This window comes from Haliotis rubra, unplaced genomic scaffold, assembly GCF_003918875.1.
Source record: "Haliotis rubra isolate DU_JTF1 unplaced genomic scaffold, ASM391887v1 Scf87, whole genome shotgun sequence".
In the NCBI taxonomy this organism is placed as follows: domain Eukaryota; kingdom Metazoa; phylum Mollusca; class Gastropoda; order Lepetellida; family Haliotidae; genus Haliotis; species Haliotis rubra.
In genome coordinates, this window is record NW_025767601.1 from 1,609,049 (window position 1) to 1,624,513 (window position 15,465).

Below are 15,465 nucleotides of genomic sequence, written 5' to 3' on the forward strand. Positions count from 1 at the left end.
CTTCACTTGAAAATAGAAGACTCCGACAAAAATTATACATATTTTACAAAATGGTTAACAAATTAGTTCCAGATTATTTGCCTAGTTTAGTTTTCAGAAAATGCATCATCTGTATGAGGATATAATTTGAAAAACGATTCTGACCTACAAAATATTACATGCAATGCTATAGTTTGTACTCAAAATCTTTTATCCCTGACACAGTAAACACCCGGAACTCTCTCCCTCCAGGGGGCAGTGGGGTAGCCTGGTGGTTAAAGCGTCCGCTCGTCACGCCGATGACCCGGGTTCGAATCCCCCGTGGGCACAATGTGTGAAGCCCATTTCTGGTGTCCCCCGCCGTGATATTGCTGGAATATTGCTAAAAGCGGCGTAAAACCATACTCACTCACTCACTCTCCTCCAGACATCGTAAACGCCAATACTCTTGGAGAATTCAAAAATAAACTAAAAGAACACAACACTAGTGAAATCAACTTTAATCTTTCCCATGGTTCAAGGTTTTGCCAGATTATCGATATCCACTCCCGACTTCGGCTTGGGTGTAGCGATCTAGACGGAGATAAGTTTACCAGATATATATCTGATAGTCCTGAATGTAACTGCGGCCATCACACCGAAGATGCGCTTCATTTCTTCCTCACCTGTCCCACAATTAACGACATAAGATCAAACGCATACTTCTTTAGTAGAGGATTTAATTTGTCATCAATCTTACATGGTCATTCTGGCTCACCAGAACAGATAAATCTGGAACTATTAAAATCTGTACGTAACTATATCATATCTTCCCAGAGATTCTCGCAATTTACCTAATCCGGTTTTATTGTACATGTCGTGCCTTGTCGATATCTTGACTCAGCTACTAAATTTTTAAGTGAGTTTATTTGCCTTGAACGATTCTTTTGTAAATTGCCATATATCATATCGTCAGTATTGTCCTGTTGATTTTCATTATGTTTGCACCCAGTTCATGTGTACGTCACTATGTATCATTATTATTAATACTACTGTATCATTGTTAGGGAGCGGCATTGATACACGCATGTTTTATGCTTGTTTGCCAATCCCGTCATGATTAAATGAATAATTATGTTTAAACCAAATAGCAAACCAACAACTTAGTTCAGAGTAAAATGTTTGCACTCCCTTTCGATCAGTTAGTGCTCTAAGCAGAGGTTTGTGGTAGCTCAGTCTATAATAGTACTGAAACAAGATATACTGACAACCTGCAGGAAATTACTACCTCATACATTTTAAGATACATTTAATTTCTTTCGAAACTAAAAGTCTAAATCGAACAGTCTGATTGACCCCATTCATCAAAGTTGATTATATGCATTATATGGATTATGTTGGTCATCTTGTTATTTAAAAAAATGTGTCTGACTACAAATGTCAACGATGGCAGGCTTCGATGTCATCTAACTCAAAGTTGGCAGCTTATTCAACTCAGAAAACAGTTCTGCCTACAGAATCCCAATCTCACACAAATCAGCTCTCCTTCATTGAAGTAAGCCTTAACCAGATTCAGATGTGGCTGCCACCAGCTAATGATCGAAATGGGGAGACGAATGGGCATAGACATCGAGAACCGCTTATCCAGATACTGCCTTCGATATATAACATCCAGCTTGTAGAAAACGAGTACCATTTTATCCTTGTCTGCTGTGCCTTCTCCGACTTAAAAAAGCAATGTATTGATTATAAATACTATATTAACCCCTCATATAAAAAACATTTGTTCGACTTACGTCTTCAAATCACCAACTTCTGTGAATTTGTCTAAATATATATATTTTGCTATGAATTTTGTATGAATCACTTCATGTGTAACCACACTATTGAAATGTTATGTACTGTGGGTCTGTGGCCTAGAAAAACGCGAATACAACTTCGGAAACAGACATTCATCAACTAAGCAACTTCCTTTAATTCGTAAAAGAATTCTTGAACTTTTCTTAAACTCCCCTTAAGCTCTAGCACTTTCATTCCTTCTCTAGACATTAACCACTCGTTTGGGTGAGTTCATTATGCAAGACGGGTAACTGCCGTGTGTTGTTTTAACTATAATTGTAGGGGAACTGATAGACTAACAACTAGTCCTTGAAATGAACATATTTTACAGAAAAAAAAGCTCATAGTGAAAAGAATTAAAATATAATAAAAAGGAGCCCTGAGACTTTCTTCATTTTCTAGACTTGTGTGGGATTTCTTGGATATATTTGCTTCAGGGTCTGTATGACCGACTAGGGAACTGAGATGTAGTTGTAATGGGATGTAGGGGTTTGGGGAGAAAACCTAGACTAACAACTAGTCTCTGAAATGAACATATTTTACTGAAAAAAGTTCATAGTAAAAAAAATAAAATATAATGAAAAGGAGCCCTGAGACTTTCTTCATTTTCAGAAGCTGAGGAAATCTAGACTTGCCACATTTTCTAGACTTGCGTGGGCTTTCTTGGATATATTTGCTTCAGGGTCTGTACGACAGACCACAGGGGCGTGTCACGCTTAGAAACAGCGGTAGAAAGACATCTAGGTATATAGACCCTACCCTAGTACTATATATAAGACATCTAGGTATATAGACCCTACCCTAGTACTATATATTACCTAGATGTCTTTCTAACGCTGTTTCTAAGCGTGACACGCCACTATGCGACAGACTAGAGAAAACCGTTCATGGCCGTGCGCGACGTTTCTCAGCTGAATGAGCGTAGCCTTCGCGGTATTTGCAATGTTATGGCTGCATGAACAAATTACAAGGTAAACAGCATTACCGTGAAACGCTCTTTAATTTGGGTATAAATAAAAATATAGATAAAGTTATTTACACATTTTCGGGTCTGTTCTTAATATAGATTTTCATTAATTCGACATTAAATTATCATTCCCATATTAACACTATATAAACCCGTTGTAGGTTTTCATCACAATAACAGACAATTGTCAGTGTACTTCACGTTTACGAACACGTAAGATCCGGGTTAGAAATGATCTTCAGTAACCCATGCTTGTCTTAAGAGGCGACTAACGGGATCGGGTGGTCAGGCTCGCTGACTTGGTTGACACATGTCATTGTATCTCAGTTGCGTAGATCGATGCTCATGCTGTTGATCACTTGATTATCTGGTCCAGACTCGACTATTTACAGACCGCCGCCATATAGGTGGAATATTGCTGAGTGCGGCGTAAAACTAAACTCAGTGACTCACTCACTCACTTAAGTTTACGAAAGTTTGAGCAGTTCGGGGACACACATCGGATGCGCTTGCGTTTGCCTAATTAAATACATCTTCTCTCTGGATATCCGAAATAAATATTTCAGACTTTGCGGCACGACACCGTAGGAAGTTCAGACAGTTATTCAAAGTTCGGAAATATAATAGCGTTCTTTATAATCTGGTTGTACATCAGTAAACAATATGTTGAGTGGAGGAACTCATTTCTAATTTCACCTGTTACGTATATTGCACTCGTTTAAACACTCTTTTATGCTGTGTTTGACTGGAGTCGTTTCGACTGCTATCACACACATATGAGAAATATACTAGTATAAATATATGAGAAAACATATTTTATGGAGTACTGGTTTTGATGAAAACTCTTTTAAATTTGTGGAAAAGGCAAGAGTGCAATTAACCACGCGCGGCTTACGGCAGCGCTAATTGACGCTGACTGCCGACAGTTTTCGCCTTCTCAATTGTGTTGAGGAGATACATTTTTCGATTATCTCCCTTGTGTTCGGATTATACATACGGAAATTTAGTCATCGAAGCGAATTTACAGGTGAGATTATTTTGGAAACAAAGCTAGTGCTGGAAATTCATATGTATGCCATGGAGAATTAATTTTTTTGAATTTAATGAGTATAATTCCGCGTCATAGATATCAGTAGGAAGTTCAGCAAATTCGAAAGTATTTTTACAGGTAGATAGCTCAGGTACTTGTGACGTCACCAGGTGTTTTCAAGATGGAGGCACCTGTCAGGCTCTGTTGTTTCCTGGTTTTGTTTTGTCATTTCGTTGTCGTCCTAGGTAATATCATGCTACGTTTTAACTCATATAGATATTTAGTGACACATACATGTCCTATGTACTAGATACGTCTAGTAAACTAATATCGGTACCACATAAAATGATGATTCAGTGAGCCAATACATAAGAAACATGATCAGGTCTTCTAACGGAAATTTTGACTGGGTTTGGTAATAAGAACACGTTGTCACTATAAAAGACCGGTTAACGTTATACGGATATACGGATAAAATAACCTCACGTGAATTGACTTTTCATTCTGGACACCTTGGAGCAAGGCACTGGTCATTTATTATTTATGGGTCAGTATGAGAGTGAGTTAGTTCATATGAATAAACTCGTATTGCAGCCAAGGCCTACACACCTTGGTATAGTGCAAAGTCGTCTAGTTATATGCTGGACTATGCTGAGCAATGACTAGTAACATTATTTCATGGCCTTCCCCAAATACACGTAACTAATTGTCACAAACCCATCTGCCTATAACATATATATAATTACCAATACCTAAATAATATTCAAATTTTAGTAAAGAAATACATTACCCATCTCTAAGTAAAAATCACATTTTTAATTCAACCTTTGGCTTTAGTCATGTGGTAAGAGTGGAATAAGCATGGAAGTAAAACCAGTTAAAATTGATATTGTTTACTCATTTTGTTATCAATGATGATTTTATGAAACTTCAGTCAGTAATTAGGCTTTCAACCAACAAAACTGCTTTCATATTGTCATCTATTTAACTTGTAAGAGCAGTGTTTATGTTGGGTTTGATTTGTTTGTAACATATGAGTCAGTATGCTGCAGTATGCTATTTAATCATGTGATGTTTAACAAGGTCAGTGTCAATAACAAGATTTAAGAGTTAATGAAATTAGGCATTTCAGCTAAAGAAGTGAAGAATGTAGGCATTGATAAAGAGGACTGATTTCAACAATAAACTACAGACCTCGTGTCATTATATATAAACATGATAATGGAACAGGAAGAGATAAATCATTGAGACTAGGGAACTTCTACGATGATGCCTGTTGACACACATTGTGTACTGAGACAAGTACAATGACAAGCAGTGCAGTGTTGATGATTATGATACAATGACATGTTGGTTTCCATGGCCAGATCTTTGCAAGCAGCAGTGATATAGTTTTACTTTTGTATATATCCATTGAATGTTCAATGATCAGTCTATGGTTTGTTAGGACAGTAAGTTTTAGCACATTGTTGAGTGTGACAAAATATTTTGTTCAAGATAGTCTGTAGACAAGTGAATTTTGCTTACCCATACTTTAAATAATATTTATTTATTAGTCTAATATGCAAGAAAAGCCCAGCCCTTAGATACACTTTGATAAAACTCATTTATAAATGCAAATGATCCCAGAAACATTATCAGGTCAAACCAGTTTTCTGGAATCATGGTTTTCTCCACTCAGTGAATTAATTGTGGCACCTTGTTACATGTATCTATCAAACTGTTTTTGAACATCCTCTGCTGCAGGTAACATCAATGTTCAGGACCAGTATGAGTGTGGCTCCTACCAGTACCCACGGGAGGTCCGTGTCACTGACCGAGATGAAGATATCATCTCCTCGCAAGCCCAGGAGTTTTATGCCTCTGATCGCAACTGTATCCTGACGATCATTGGCAAGAAGAACTACCAAATAGAGCTTGAGCTGAGGCAGATTGACATAGATGGCCATGCCTATGCAACAGAGCATTGTGGGGGATTGTGCTGCCAGGACTTTCTGAAAATCTTCAACAGTAAGGACATATTTATGCTGTTTCAATATTACACATTTTTTATCAGGATTATTTTAAAAAAAATTCATGATGTTGATGGGAATTAGTTATTAATACATCTTGTTTACTAGTTGAGGTGATTATGCTGTTCAGTCATACATGTGATCATTATTCCCGCTCCTGCTTGAGGATAGGGAATTGATTCATCTAGATACTATCTGAAGGACTCTACCTGCCATCAGTTTGCAGCTGTCTTCCTTCCTTGGGTGAGTGAGTTTAGTGTTACGCCGCACTCAGCAATATTTCAGCCATATGACGGCAGTCTGTAATTAATTGAGTCTGGACCAGACAATCCAGTGATAAACAGCATGAGCATCGATCTACGCAATTTTGATAAGATGACATGTGTCAACCAAGTCATCGAGCCTGACCACCCGATCCCGTTAGATGCCTCTTACGACAAGCATAGGTTACTGAAGATCATTTCTAACCCAGATGTTCATGGGTCTCTTCCATCCTTGGGCCTGATGATGTTTTTATTCTCGGCATGCAAGCAATCAACCTCCCTCAGTGTTCTACTGATGTTAAAATTATGGCCTTAGGATTCTGGGGCATATTACCAATTGGGGAAAAGCATGAATTCCTGTCTCTTAGCTTTGTCCAATGTCATTCGTCCTTTGACAAATGATACTGTGATAAATCACATTTCTTGGGATTGCCCAGTCCCTTAGAGTTTGTGAAAAGAACCACTAAGGGGTGTCTGTAGCAACACATCACAAGTTCAAGCCTATAATCCTAACTTAGGATCAGCCTACGTGTGAACGATTCATCACACAGTTGTCGTATACCTACATACTAGGTTAATCAGCAGCCCACTGTCCAACTGTAGAAAGTTCATAATTTAAAGATAACTAAAAATAAAAAAACTGGAAAATTTTAACAGACTTGCCTACCCTACCCAATTTGGTGCTAAATTATGACCTTACGATCATACTGAAATTCCTTACGACTTCTACAAATAAATTGTAGAATACTAGATATAGGCATGCCCATGCTATTTACTGAATCATTTACAGTACAGAAAGAAAAGAAAAACAGAAGTCGCATCATAAACATTATAAATGAATAATCTTTGCATCTTACAGTGCTGGTAAAGTTTATTTTAAAGAGAAAGACTTTAAAAAACGTTAATTAGATCGGCACCACATATGACTATTAAACGCTATATTAATCAGCTTTGTTTTTCCTTTATTTCTTGACATTAACATGCCTTACTATCAAATGCACCTGCCTTACTATTTTTTTAGCTGATCTTACTATTTTCTTTAACATGGGGCAGGCAAGTCTGTTTTAACTATAACTTCAATATTTGTAGTACTTATCCCATCTCACACAATGGATTCCTACCCAGCCAACCCAGCTACATAGATGACAAGATTGGTTAAGTCTTCAAGACAAGAAGAATGACTTCAGATGAGCCTCAACTATGGTGTAACAATTTTGCTCACAATTTCCTTGCATGGTCAATACATGGAATACATCAACAGATTCATTATATTTGAGAGTGAGAAGTGAATACTCTAGACATAATATGTGGACATTTCTTTTTCCATATCTATTACAACTGGAACATTAGCATGATAAATATGTGATTTATCTGAGTAGGTGTAAGTGGTCATGCTAATGTTGTTATTCATCTTTCTAGGCTATCGTGTGGACAATGCTCGCCTCTTGCCAGGGATGTCTCAGTGGGGTCTTTGTGGAAATGATTTGCCCACCAAGGTGGTTTATCAGACTACCCAGAACTACGTCACCCTCCAGTTCTGGTCAGACAGACGCAATGACTACAAGACAGGCTTCTCCATTCGGTTCAGACAGTATCCCTGGAGGAACCCTGGCAATCTCCTCCCAGATGGAGGAGTATATGGTGGTAGGTACCTTAGGTTCAGACAGTATTCCTGGAGGAACCCTGACCACCAGATAGAGGGGTATATGGTGGTAACATTTAGTTCAGACAGTTTCTTTGGAGAAACCGACGAGCTGCTTAGCAATATTCCAGCAATATCACGGCGGGGGACACCAGAAATAGACTTCACACATTGTGCCCATGTGGGGAATCGAACCCGGGTCTTCGGCAAGATGAGCGAACGCTTTAACCACTAGGCTACCCCACTGCCCCTCCATTGTCTGAGAAGTAGGAACACTTGATAAGTATGTCAATGTAGGTAAAATGAAACTGGAAAATAATAAAGACTTACAGTGTAGCCCATTCAATTCTTCTTTTAAAGTTATTTTACCAATCACTGAACAATAGTGTCAAGAATTTGTTAAAGAGAAGCACACATTGTTTGATTGTTAGGCTGGAACGATGGAAGTCGGAGTGAGCTTCAGGTGGACTGGAGTGACCAGAGCCAGGTACCCGGAGATTACTTGCCTGGGAGTCCTGGCAATGACTATGACAAAGACCAAGGAGGACTACAGTGCTACGAGTGCCAGGGCTGTGACCTGGAGTTCTTTGACCCAGAAAGGGAGGTTGCATCAACCAAGGGAGGATGCTATGTCTGCTCCAAGACATGGAAGGATGGTCAGTATGCATGATATTGCATTTCTTTCTGGCAGTTTTACTGAGGAAAGTGGGAAGTGACAGCCCAGTTAACTTTCCTTCATGTGCATCATAGCTTTAGATCTTCAGAATATCAGGTTGATCAAGTAGCGCAGTCTTGTTTTCCTAGTTTTACATTTCAAGGGTTTCTCTTCATGTCCTTCTCTTTGTGTGAAGCACAATGGGTAGCCCAGTCATCATTTGCAGAGTTGCATCCCTTGGATGCCAGAAACCTGTGATCATGGGTTTGAACTCTGTTGCTCTGTTTCTGGGTTTGTCAGTAGCATACCTGTCCTCGGGATCCCACCAAATGTGCTGAACATGTGTGATCTCCATCTCTTCAGGCACGATTATCAATCTGTATTAATTCACTTTCTAATTCACTATGAAAGATTATAAATACATTTATTAACCTGTATGTAGGATAATAAAATATATTAATGCATGTCATTCTCTTCTCCAGACTTTGCCTCTGCCCAGAGAGTATGTTACACTCAGCTCCAGTTCACCAACCTGTTACTCACACTTGTTGGTAAGTCCTGACTTGTTGAATAGTCCTCCTGTAGTGTCAAATTGGTTTCTTTGCTTGGCAATACAAGTTGCATTTTCTCACTGTCATTCATGATGACTGCTCCGGTGACAATAAGCTGATTCTGTTAGTTGAAGCAGTGACTCATTTTGTGACAATACATATTTAAATATCGAAGACGTAATAAGATGTGTGGTACAATGCCTGAAACTTGGTTATTTGTAATGTACAATCCATTAATAGGATACAGAGACATGGTTGGGGCAGTTGTCTGAGGTGCTGCAGTGTTGTTGGGCTGAGTTGCGTCCCTTGGTCAGAAAGCTGAAATCATGGTTTGACCTGCTCATGGTTCTAGGTTTACTGTTACAATACCTCAGTAACATTAAGACATATAAAACCTGCATCACTCCAGCCTGTCCTCCCACATCAATCTGACATGCTGTCATGTAACTAGAACACTGTTCAAAGCAGCACTCAACACCCACCTCACTTCAAGCATAACTTCTTGTATAATTTCAATAGTATTGGTATATATTGAGCCTTCATTGAAAGTGAAACCTTTATTATTAGAAGCCTTTGAAATTAACTTTATCTGGTGCATTTTGTCTGAAATGCATTCTTGTGATACAGATTCATCAGTTGGTGGAGGAAAAGCTCAAGAGTTCCGCGGCTGCAAGCGCTTTATGGATGCCTATGGAGTATCTCTCAACTTCTGCATCTGTGATGACGAGGACCTGTGTAACAGTGCCGGACGTGTATATGTCAACATACTGACCGTCTTGGCCCTGCTTCTGTCAGTGATAGTGAAACTCTGAGGGGAATCTCTCATAATCACAGCTAAATTGGCTCCATTAACATTGATGTAAATACCAGTACATGCTCTTACCAAGGATGTGTAATAACTGATATCACCGAGGCTTATAAATCAATATGATACTTTTTATTATCCACTGAAGTGTCTGTTTTGAAATTATGTTGTGATGAAATATTTACAGAGTAATTTCTTAAAAATTAAAACTAGGGGGATTCAAATATTTGTCTATTAACTGAGTCTTTGAATTTCCTTGTAATTTCCTTTCATCTAGACTTGTATGTTATCAAACTGGAAGTGTTAGAGATATCATGATATTTCAGATTTGTGTAATGTGTAGTGCAAGCGATTGAAGTTCATAATAATATGGGAGTATTGGGTAGCCTAGTGGTTAAAGCGTTGGCTCGTCATGCCGAAGACCCGGGTTCGAATCCCCACATGGGTACAATGTGTGAAGCCCATTGCTGGTGTCCCCCACCGTGATGTTGCTGGAATATTGCTAAAAGCGACGTAAAACCAAACTCAGTCAGTCATCATGGCAACGAGCCTGTTATGATGCCCCACATGGGTACAATGTGTGAAGCCCATGTCTGGTGTCATCTGCCGTGATATAGCTGGAATACTGCCTAATGCGGCTTAAAACATTACTCACTCGCTCACTCACAGGGACATAATGACAGGCCTTGATGAGATTACGTGGAACATAGAAGTTCCGGTTAGTTTGTGGTATTTTGTTTGTTTTATATGATCAAATATTTCCCTCTGAGAATTCAAGTATTGAACTGCAATCTTTATTTCTGGCAATTAGGAAACAGACCTGCTTGTTGTGTTTACTTGTGAACCAAATCTGAGTTACATACTGTGATGTTCAAATATTAAACGTGTACTGTTGTGATGGGTTATGGTAAGCCTTTTTTTATTGATCAATATGTAGGCTCTCTGTATATTACATTTGTTTTTTGTTAAGAGGTTTAATTTAGACATATCAAGTTTGGTACATCATCTTAACCTGTCAGAATCATCATTCTTGAATGTAATGGTCACAGACTTGTAATCAGTGAAGACAAAATAGGATAAGGAGTCATTCAGAGAAGAGCACAGCTATTGAACAACAGTTCTTGTCCATGAAATACACAATGCCATTTTTAGAAAGTGGTCGAATGTAACATGTTATATTTGGGTGTGGGTGCGAATCCCAGATGGGACTCAACCCAAAAAGTACTAGAATCTGTACTTTACTAAAAAAGTGTAATCCCAAATATAACATATGTTAAGTTCTTGTCCAGTGGACATACGACAAGACAATGCTTTGTCTTTGTACCCATTCTTTCATTCCTCGACTACAGCTGTGATTTATGTAATGAACAGGTCGATCATAGTTAATAGACATTTGTGTTGACATATCAAATAAATAGCAGCACACACATCTTTTCCATTGATAAAATAATCTTCCTCATTTGAAATATGTTCAAAATCATTGGCTCAGAGTGGTTATGGACATGTCACCAGATGAAGGTATACCCAGAGTTCTATAGGGTGTGACAGTTATCTGAGTTGACCCCATCTCATGGATGAGGGTTTGGCCGATGTAACAATCATTGCTGACTTCATCCAAGAGATTTCCTTCCTCATTTCAATGATGGGCTTGAAATAAAATTTACAGCACTGAATAATGTTAAAACATAGGCAGCCATGCATTTGGATAGTGGAATTACATGGCAAACAAAGGAAATGAAGTGAAGAGAAAATAAAGTTCATTAACATTCCTGTTGATTCTACACTCCGGTGGATTTTGATAGGTTGATTCCACAAACATTCATTGAGAAATGGCAGCATGAACTCTTATGTTACACCATATCTCTTCATGAGGACATTTTTCCCTTTTTGTAAACATTCATAATATGTATGATAGTATATTCATATAGATTCCCATTTTGTGAAATTCATTAAGAATGATTCATTTTTATCATGTATTTTTCTTACGGTTTTATACAATTGTATATATTACCAACTTGATTAAATCTTAGTGTTTGTGAGTTTGTCAGAATCTGTTGTGGTATTGGAACTTCGTTGTTTGTAAATCAACAGCTCAAACTAATGCAACAAGTTAAACATCCAAAGGTGTCCCATTTCTCTAATGGAAATGGAATACAGGTGTTCTGAATCCTTGAAGTGATTATCCCTCAGGTGTCAGTACAACATGCACATGCTTTTCCACATAAAAGCAAACGAAAACCAAAGCACATGAAACCATGTATGGTTGCTTGTTGCTAAAGCCGGTCTCTGGACAGCAGCCTGTAACTGATCGAGTTTTGATCAGACAATACAGTGATTTTTGCAATCGGGGTATGATAAACCGAACCATTTGGTTGACTATGTTGATTATTAATATGTACACCGTTATCGTCGCCTGCGCAGTGGACATAAAATCACCACTCACGTGCCGCAAGAGACCATCTTTTTTGGTCCCTGGCTACCTTAAGTCGTTTATGCCGGCTCATGGCAACTACTCACTGTGGGGTTTCTAACACGTCATTGGAGGAGCATGGCGCGCTCAAAAGTAGCCTTACTCCAAGGCTGTACTGAAGGCTTAGCCTATGGATGTATACTAATATATCCTATAAAGAGGCAAGTCCAGATTACTGGACAGTACGGCGGTAGTCTGTTAGAGGGAGAATGTGTTTTTTTAATCATATTGTTTTTAAAAAGTATCATTTAAGCTATTATTCATAACCTTAGAGACTTGTGTAAGTCAATCTCAAAGGTTGCTGTGCAGTTTCTCCACTTCAGCGTGCTAAATCAGTGAAGAATTAGAATATCAATTTCTACCTTATCATCCGTAATATCACTGATTCAACAGTGACGATTACGATTTTTGGGGGCACGGGATACCAAGTCATCTAGACGCCGATCAGAGATGCTTCCTTGAGGGCAAACAAATTCGACCTGATCGTATGTCTCGGTTTCTCGGCACCATAGACGTTTCGTGGATCAATCTCTCAAGCCGTGAGGTACCGGAAATTTTGTTCTAGGGGTATGTAAGCCAAACGATTGCTTCTTGATCACATGTAGAAAATGCCGTTTCCTTTGACAAAGGGCCGTATAAAATGACGTATCTATTTCACATTGGATTCTCCTACCCTTGTCACCCACTGTCCGACTCCCGTGTCATGAATGGAATCGAAACTAAGCTGGCTACAACCAGCGAACTCTTATACTTGACGACCAAACCGCCATTTCAACATCAGAAGTATTTCCAATATAACAAACACGCTCTTGCTACCTGTGACTTTATTGTTTAATCATCTGGATACACAGGCACAAATGATTTGGGCATCTTCAGGTTCCCTTGTCTATTCTGAAAACGCAAATAGATGACAATACTGTGTAAAGAAGACAATTAGACGAATAGTCTTTTATAAAATCACAGATATATACTTGAGAGTCTCTTTCTACCATATTCCTTAAAAGTTGACTTCGTGCATGATCATTGTGATAAGTATGATATAACACATTGACATATACATGTTGTCACCCGTGAAGATCAGGTTTAGAATTGGTCTTCAGCAACCCATGCTTGTCGTAAGAGGCGGCTAATGGGATCGTGTAGTCTGCCTTGCTGACTTTGTTGACACATGTCATTGTATCCCCATTGCGTAAATAGCTGCTTACGATGTTGATCACCTGATTTCTGGTCCAGCCACACGATCATTTACGAGCGGCGCCATACAGCTGGAGTATTGCTGAGTGCGGCGTTCACAGAAAACCCCCAAAACCCCACACCCAAACAAGGTCCTCCACTGAATTGTTTCAAGTCAATTAGTGTAAACACACTTATGTGCTTTTACTTGAACTACGTTCCTTCATGTTGAAAGAAAACGTGTGTATACTGATTTTGTAGCTATCGTGCAATATTAAGGTGTTACCCAGCTCGAGCTCTACAGCTTCCCGGACGTGACGCTGGTAGAGGCTAATGTCTTCCTTGTCTGCTTCTGGAAACACAGTGTGAAGGTCATATAGCTATTGATACCAAGGAAGGCAAACCATTGGGCTTGTTATATATGTTGGATGTTCACCTCCAGATTAAAGACTTAGATGTAATTTATTTAAAACTCTCCCCAAATGTGAGTGTTACTTGCAATAAGAACATTCGTGACCCTTCGCCACTAGAGTGGTTATCTCCCTTACCTGTGATGTAACCATCCTGGACAAGGTCCTCCACGTCTCTGGTTGCCAGCACCGTCATGATCTCGTCGTCACTGACTTCCCCATCGCCGTCCACGTCAAACTCGCTTACGTCTCGCTTACCTGGTCACGTAAATTACATTTCTATTTCATATTCTCCTAACTATTCAAAGTCAACTTGCGAGTCTCTGAGATGCTTTTGGAAGTAGTAAACGTTGCTACCTACACCACAATGTCTACGTTAATACCTTTGGTGTGGGAAGAACTACTTCACCCGATATTTCATTATCAAATAGTTGCACCCTATTACACCCCCAACATCAGGTGGAAACACAGCCACATACGACACATTCATTTTAGATCTTTTTGTATTTTATATTCGAATATTTAGATACCTGTTGCTAATACCATTCTTATTATTATTACATAGAGATAATACAGAACTAGATGGACATCGTTTGGCTGTTTGTCAACTATGGCACCATCCGAAAAAGGAGGTAAACCTAATTCTGTCCCTTGGCGTTATCTCAGATCTCATTACATTTTCATAACAAACCTCATTGTCACCAGACAAGCACCTACCAGATTTAATTGCTTCGCACCCACATACGACACATTCATTTTAAGGCTGTCTGAAATATTTTGGGACATTTATATCCGAATAGTTTGTTATTATTTGCTACTATCCTTCATCTTACATAAAGATAATCAAGAGCTATTTCACATTTCATAAAATGTTCACATAAGCACCTACCAGATTTAATTGCTTCTCTAACGTTATTATACAGAGATAATAGAGAGCTAGATGGACATGATGTCAACTATGGCACCATCCGAAAAAGGAGGTAAACCTTATTCTGTCCCTTAGCGTTATCTCAAATCTCATCCAAATTTCACTAGAAAACTCATTGCCACCAGACAAGCACCTACCAGATTTGATTGCTTCCCCAACCTTTTTCACAGTTGAGACAACCTTCTTCCCGGCATTGACAACTGAAGTAGCAACACGTCTGACGACACCTCCAACAGCACGTCCAATACTCCTCAGCCGCGGGAAACGAATACCCCAGGAATGAGAGCCGGGCAGGGCCACCATGGCGGCCAGGAGCAGGAGGACGAGGGCGATCTTCATCTGGATACATAGAATTGACACATGAAAGAACTGTGAGCACTTTGTACAGACAGCTTTTTCATTTCTGTCAGTGACTGTTACTCGCCTTGACAATCACGATGGGCATGAATCTAACGATTCATTATCAGTTAAACATAATACATAGCAACTAGCGATTAAAGCATTTAGGCTAAATTGATACCAGAAACGGTGGATCACTCTATTCTCATTTTGACAGCAAGAACTGAATTTCCATTGACACAACCTGTGTTAAATATTTGTACATGCAAATATCTAGTTTCCTGAATTACTATGATTGCATGGGACGCCAACAACAGAGGACGAATATGAAAAATGCACTTACCTTTGCAGTTCTGGAAATCAGTCGACTAGGATATGGTTAGACTAGCACATGTTGGATATATATAACATGGATGTGTTGAT

At 39.0% G+C, this 15,465-nt stretch overlaps 2 protein-coding genes across 2 annotated transcripts; one reads left to right on the top strand and one right to left on the bottom strand.

Moving 5' to 3' along the window:
- Positions 1–3,949: 3,949 nt before the first annotated feature.
- LOC124263149 lies at positions 3,950–9,813 on the top strand. Its single transcript, XM_046697711.1, has 6 exons — positions 3,950–4,039; positions 5,541–5,804; positions 7,489–7,713; positions 8,143–8,367; positions 8,849–8,917; positions 9,545–9,813. Exons 1-6 carry the CDS (start codon positions 3,976–3,978, stop codon positions 9,727–9,729), a joined length of 1,032 nt encoding a protein of 343 aa, XP_046553667.1. The 5' UTR covers positions 3,950–3,975; the 3' UTR covers positions 9,730–9,813.
- A 3,188-nt stretch (positions 9,814–13,001) lies between these two features.
- Positions 13,002–15,465, bottom strand: LOC124263180. The gene is made up of 5 exons (XM_046697753.1): positions 15,386–15,465; positions 14,841–15,042; positions 13,914–14,033; positions 13,652–13,717; positions 13,002–13,083 (listed from the first exon to the last, which is right to left on the bottom strand). The coding sequence occupies exons 2-5, from the start codon at positions 15,040–15,042 to the stop codon at positions 13,079–13,081; spliced, it is 393 nt and encodes a 130-aa protein (XP_046553709.1). The 5' UTR covers positions 15,386–15,465; the 3' UTR covers positions 13,002–13,078.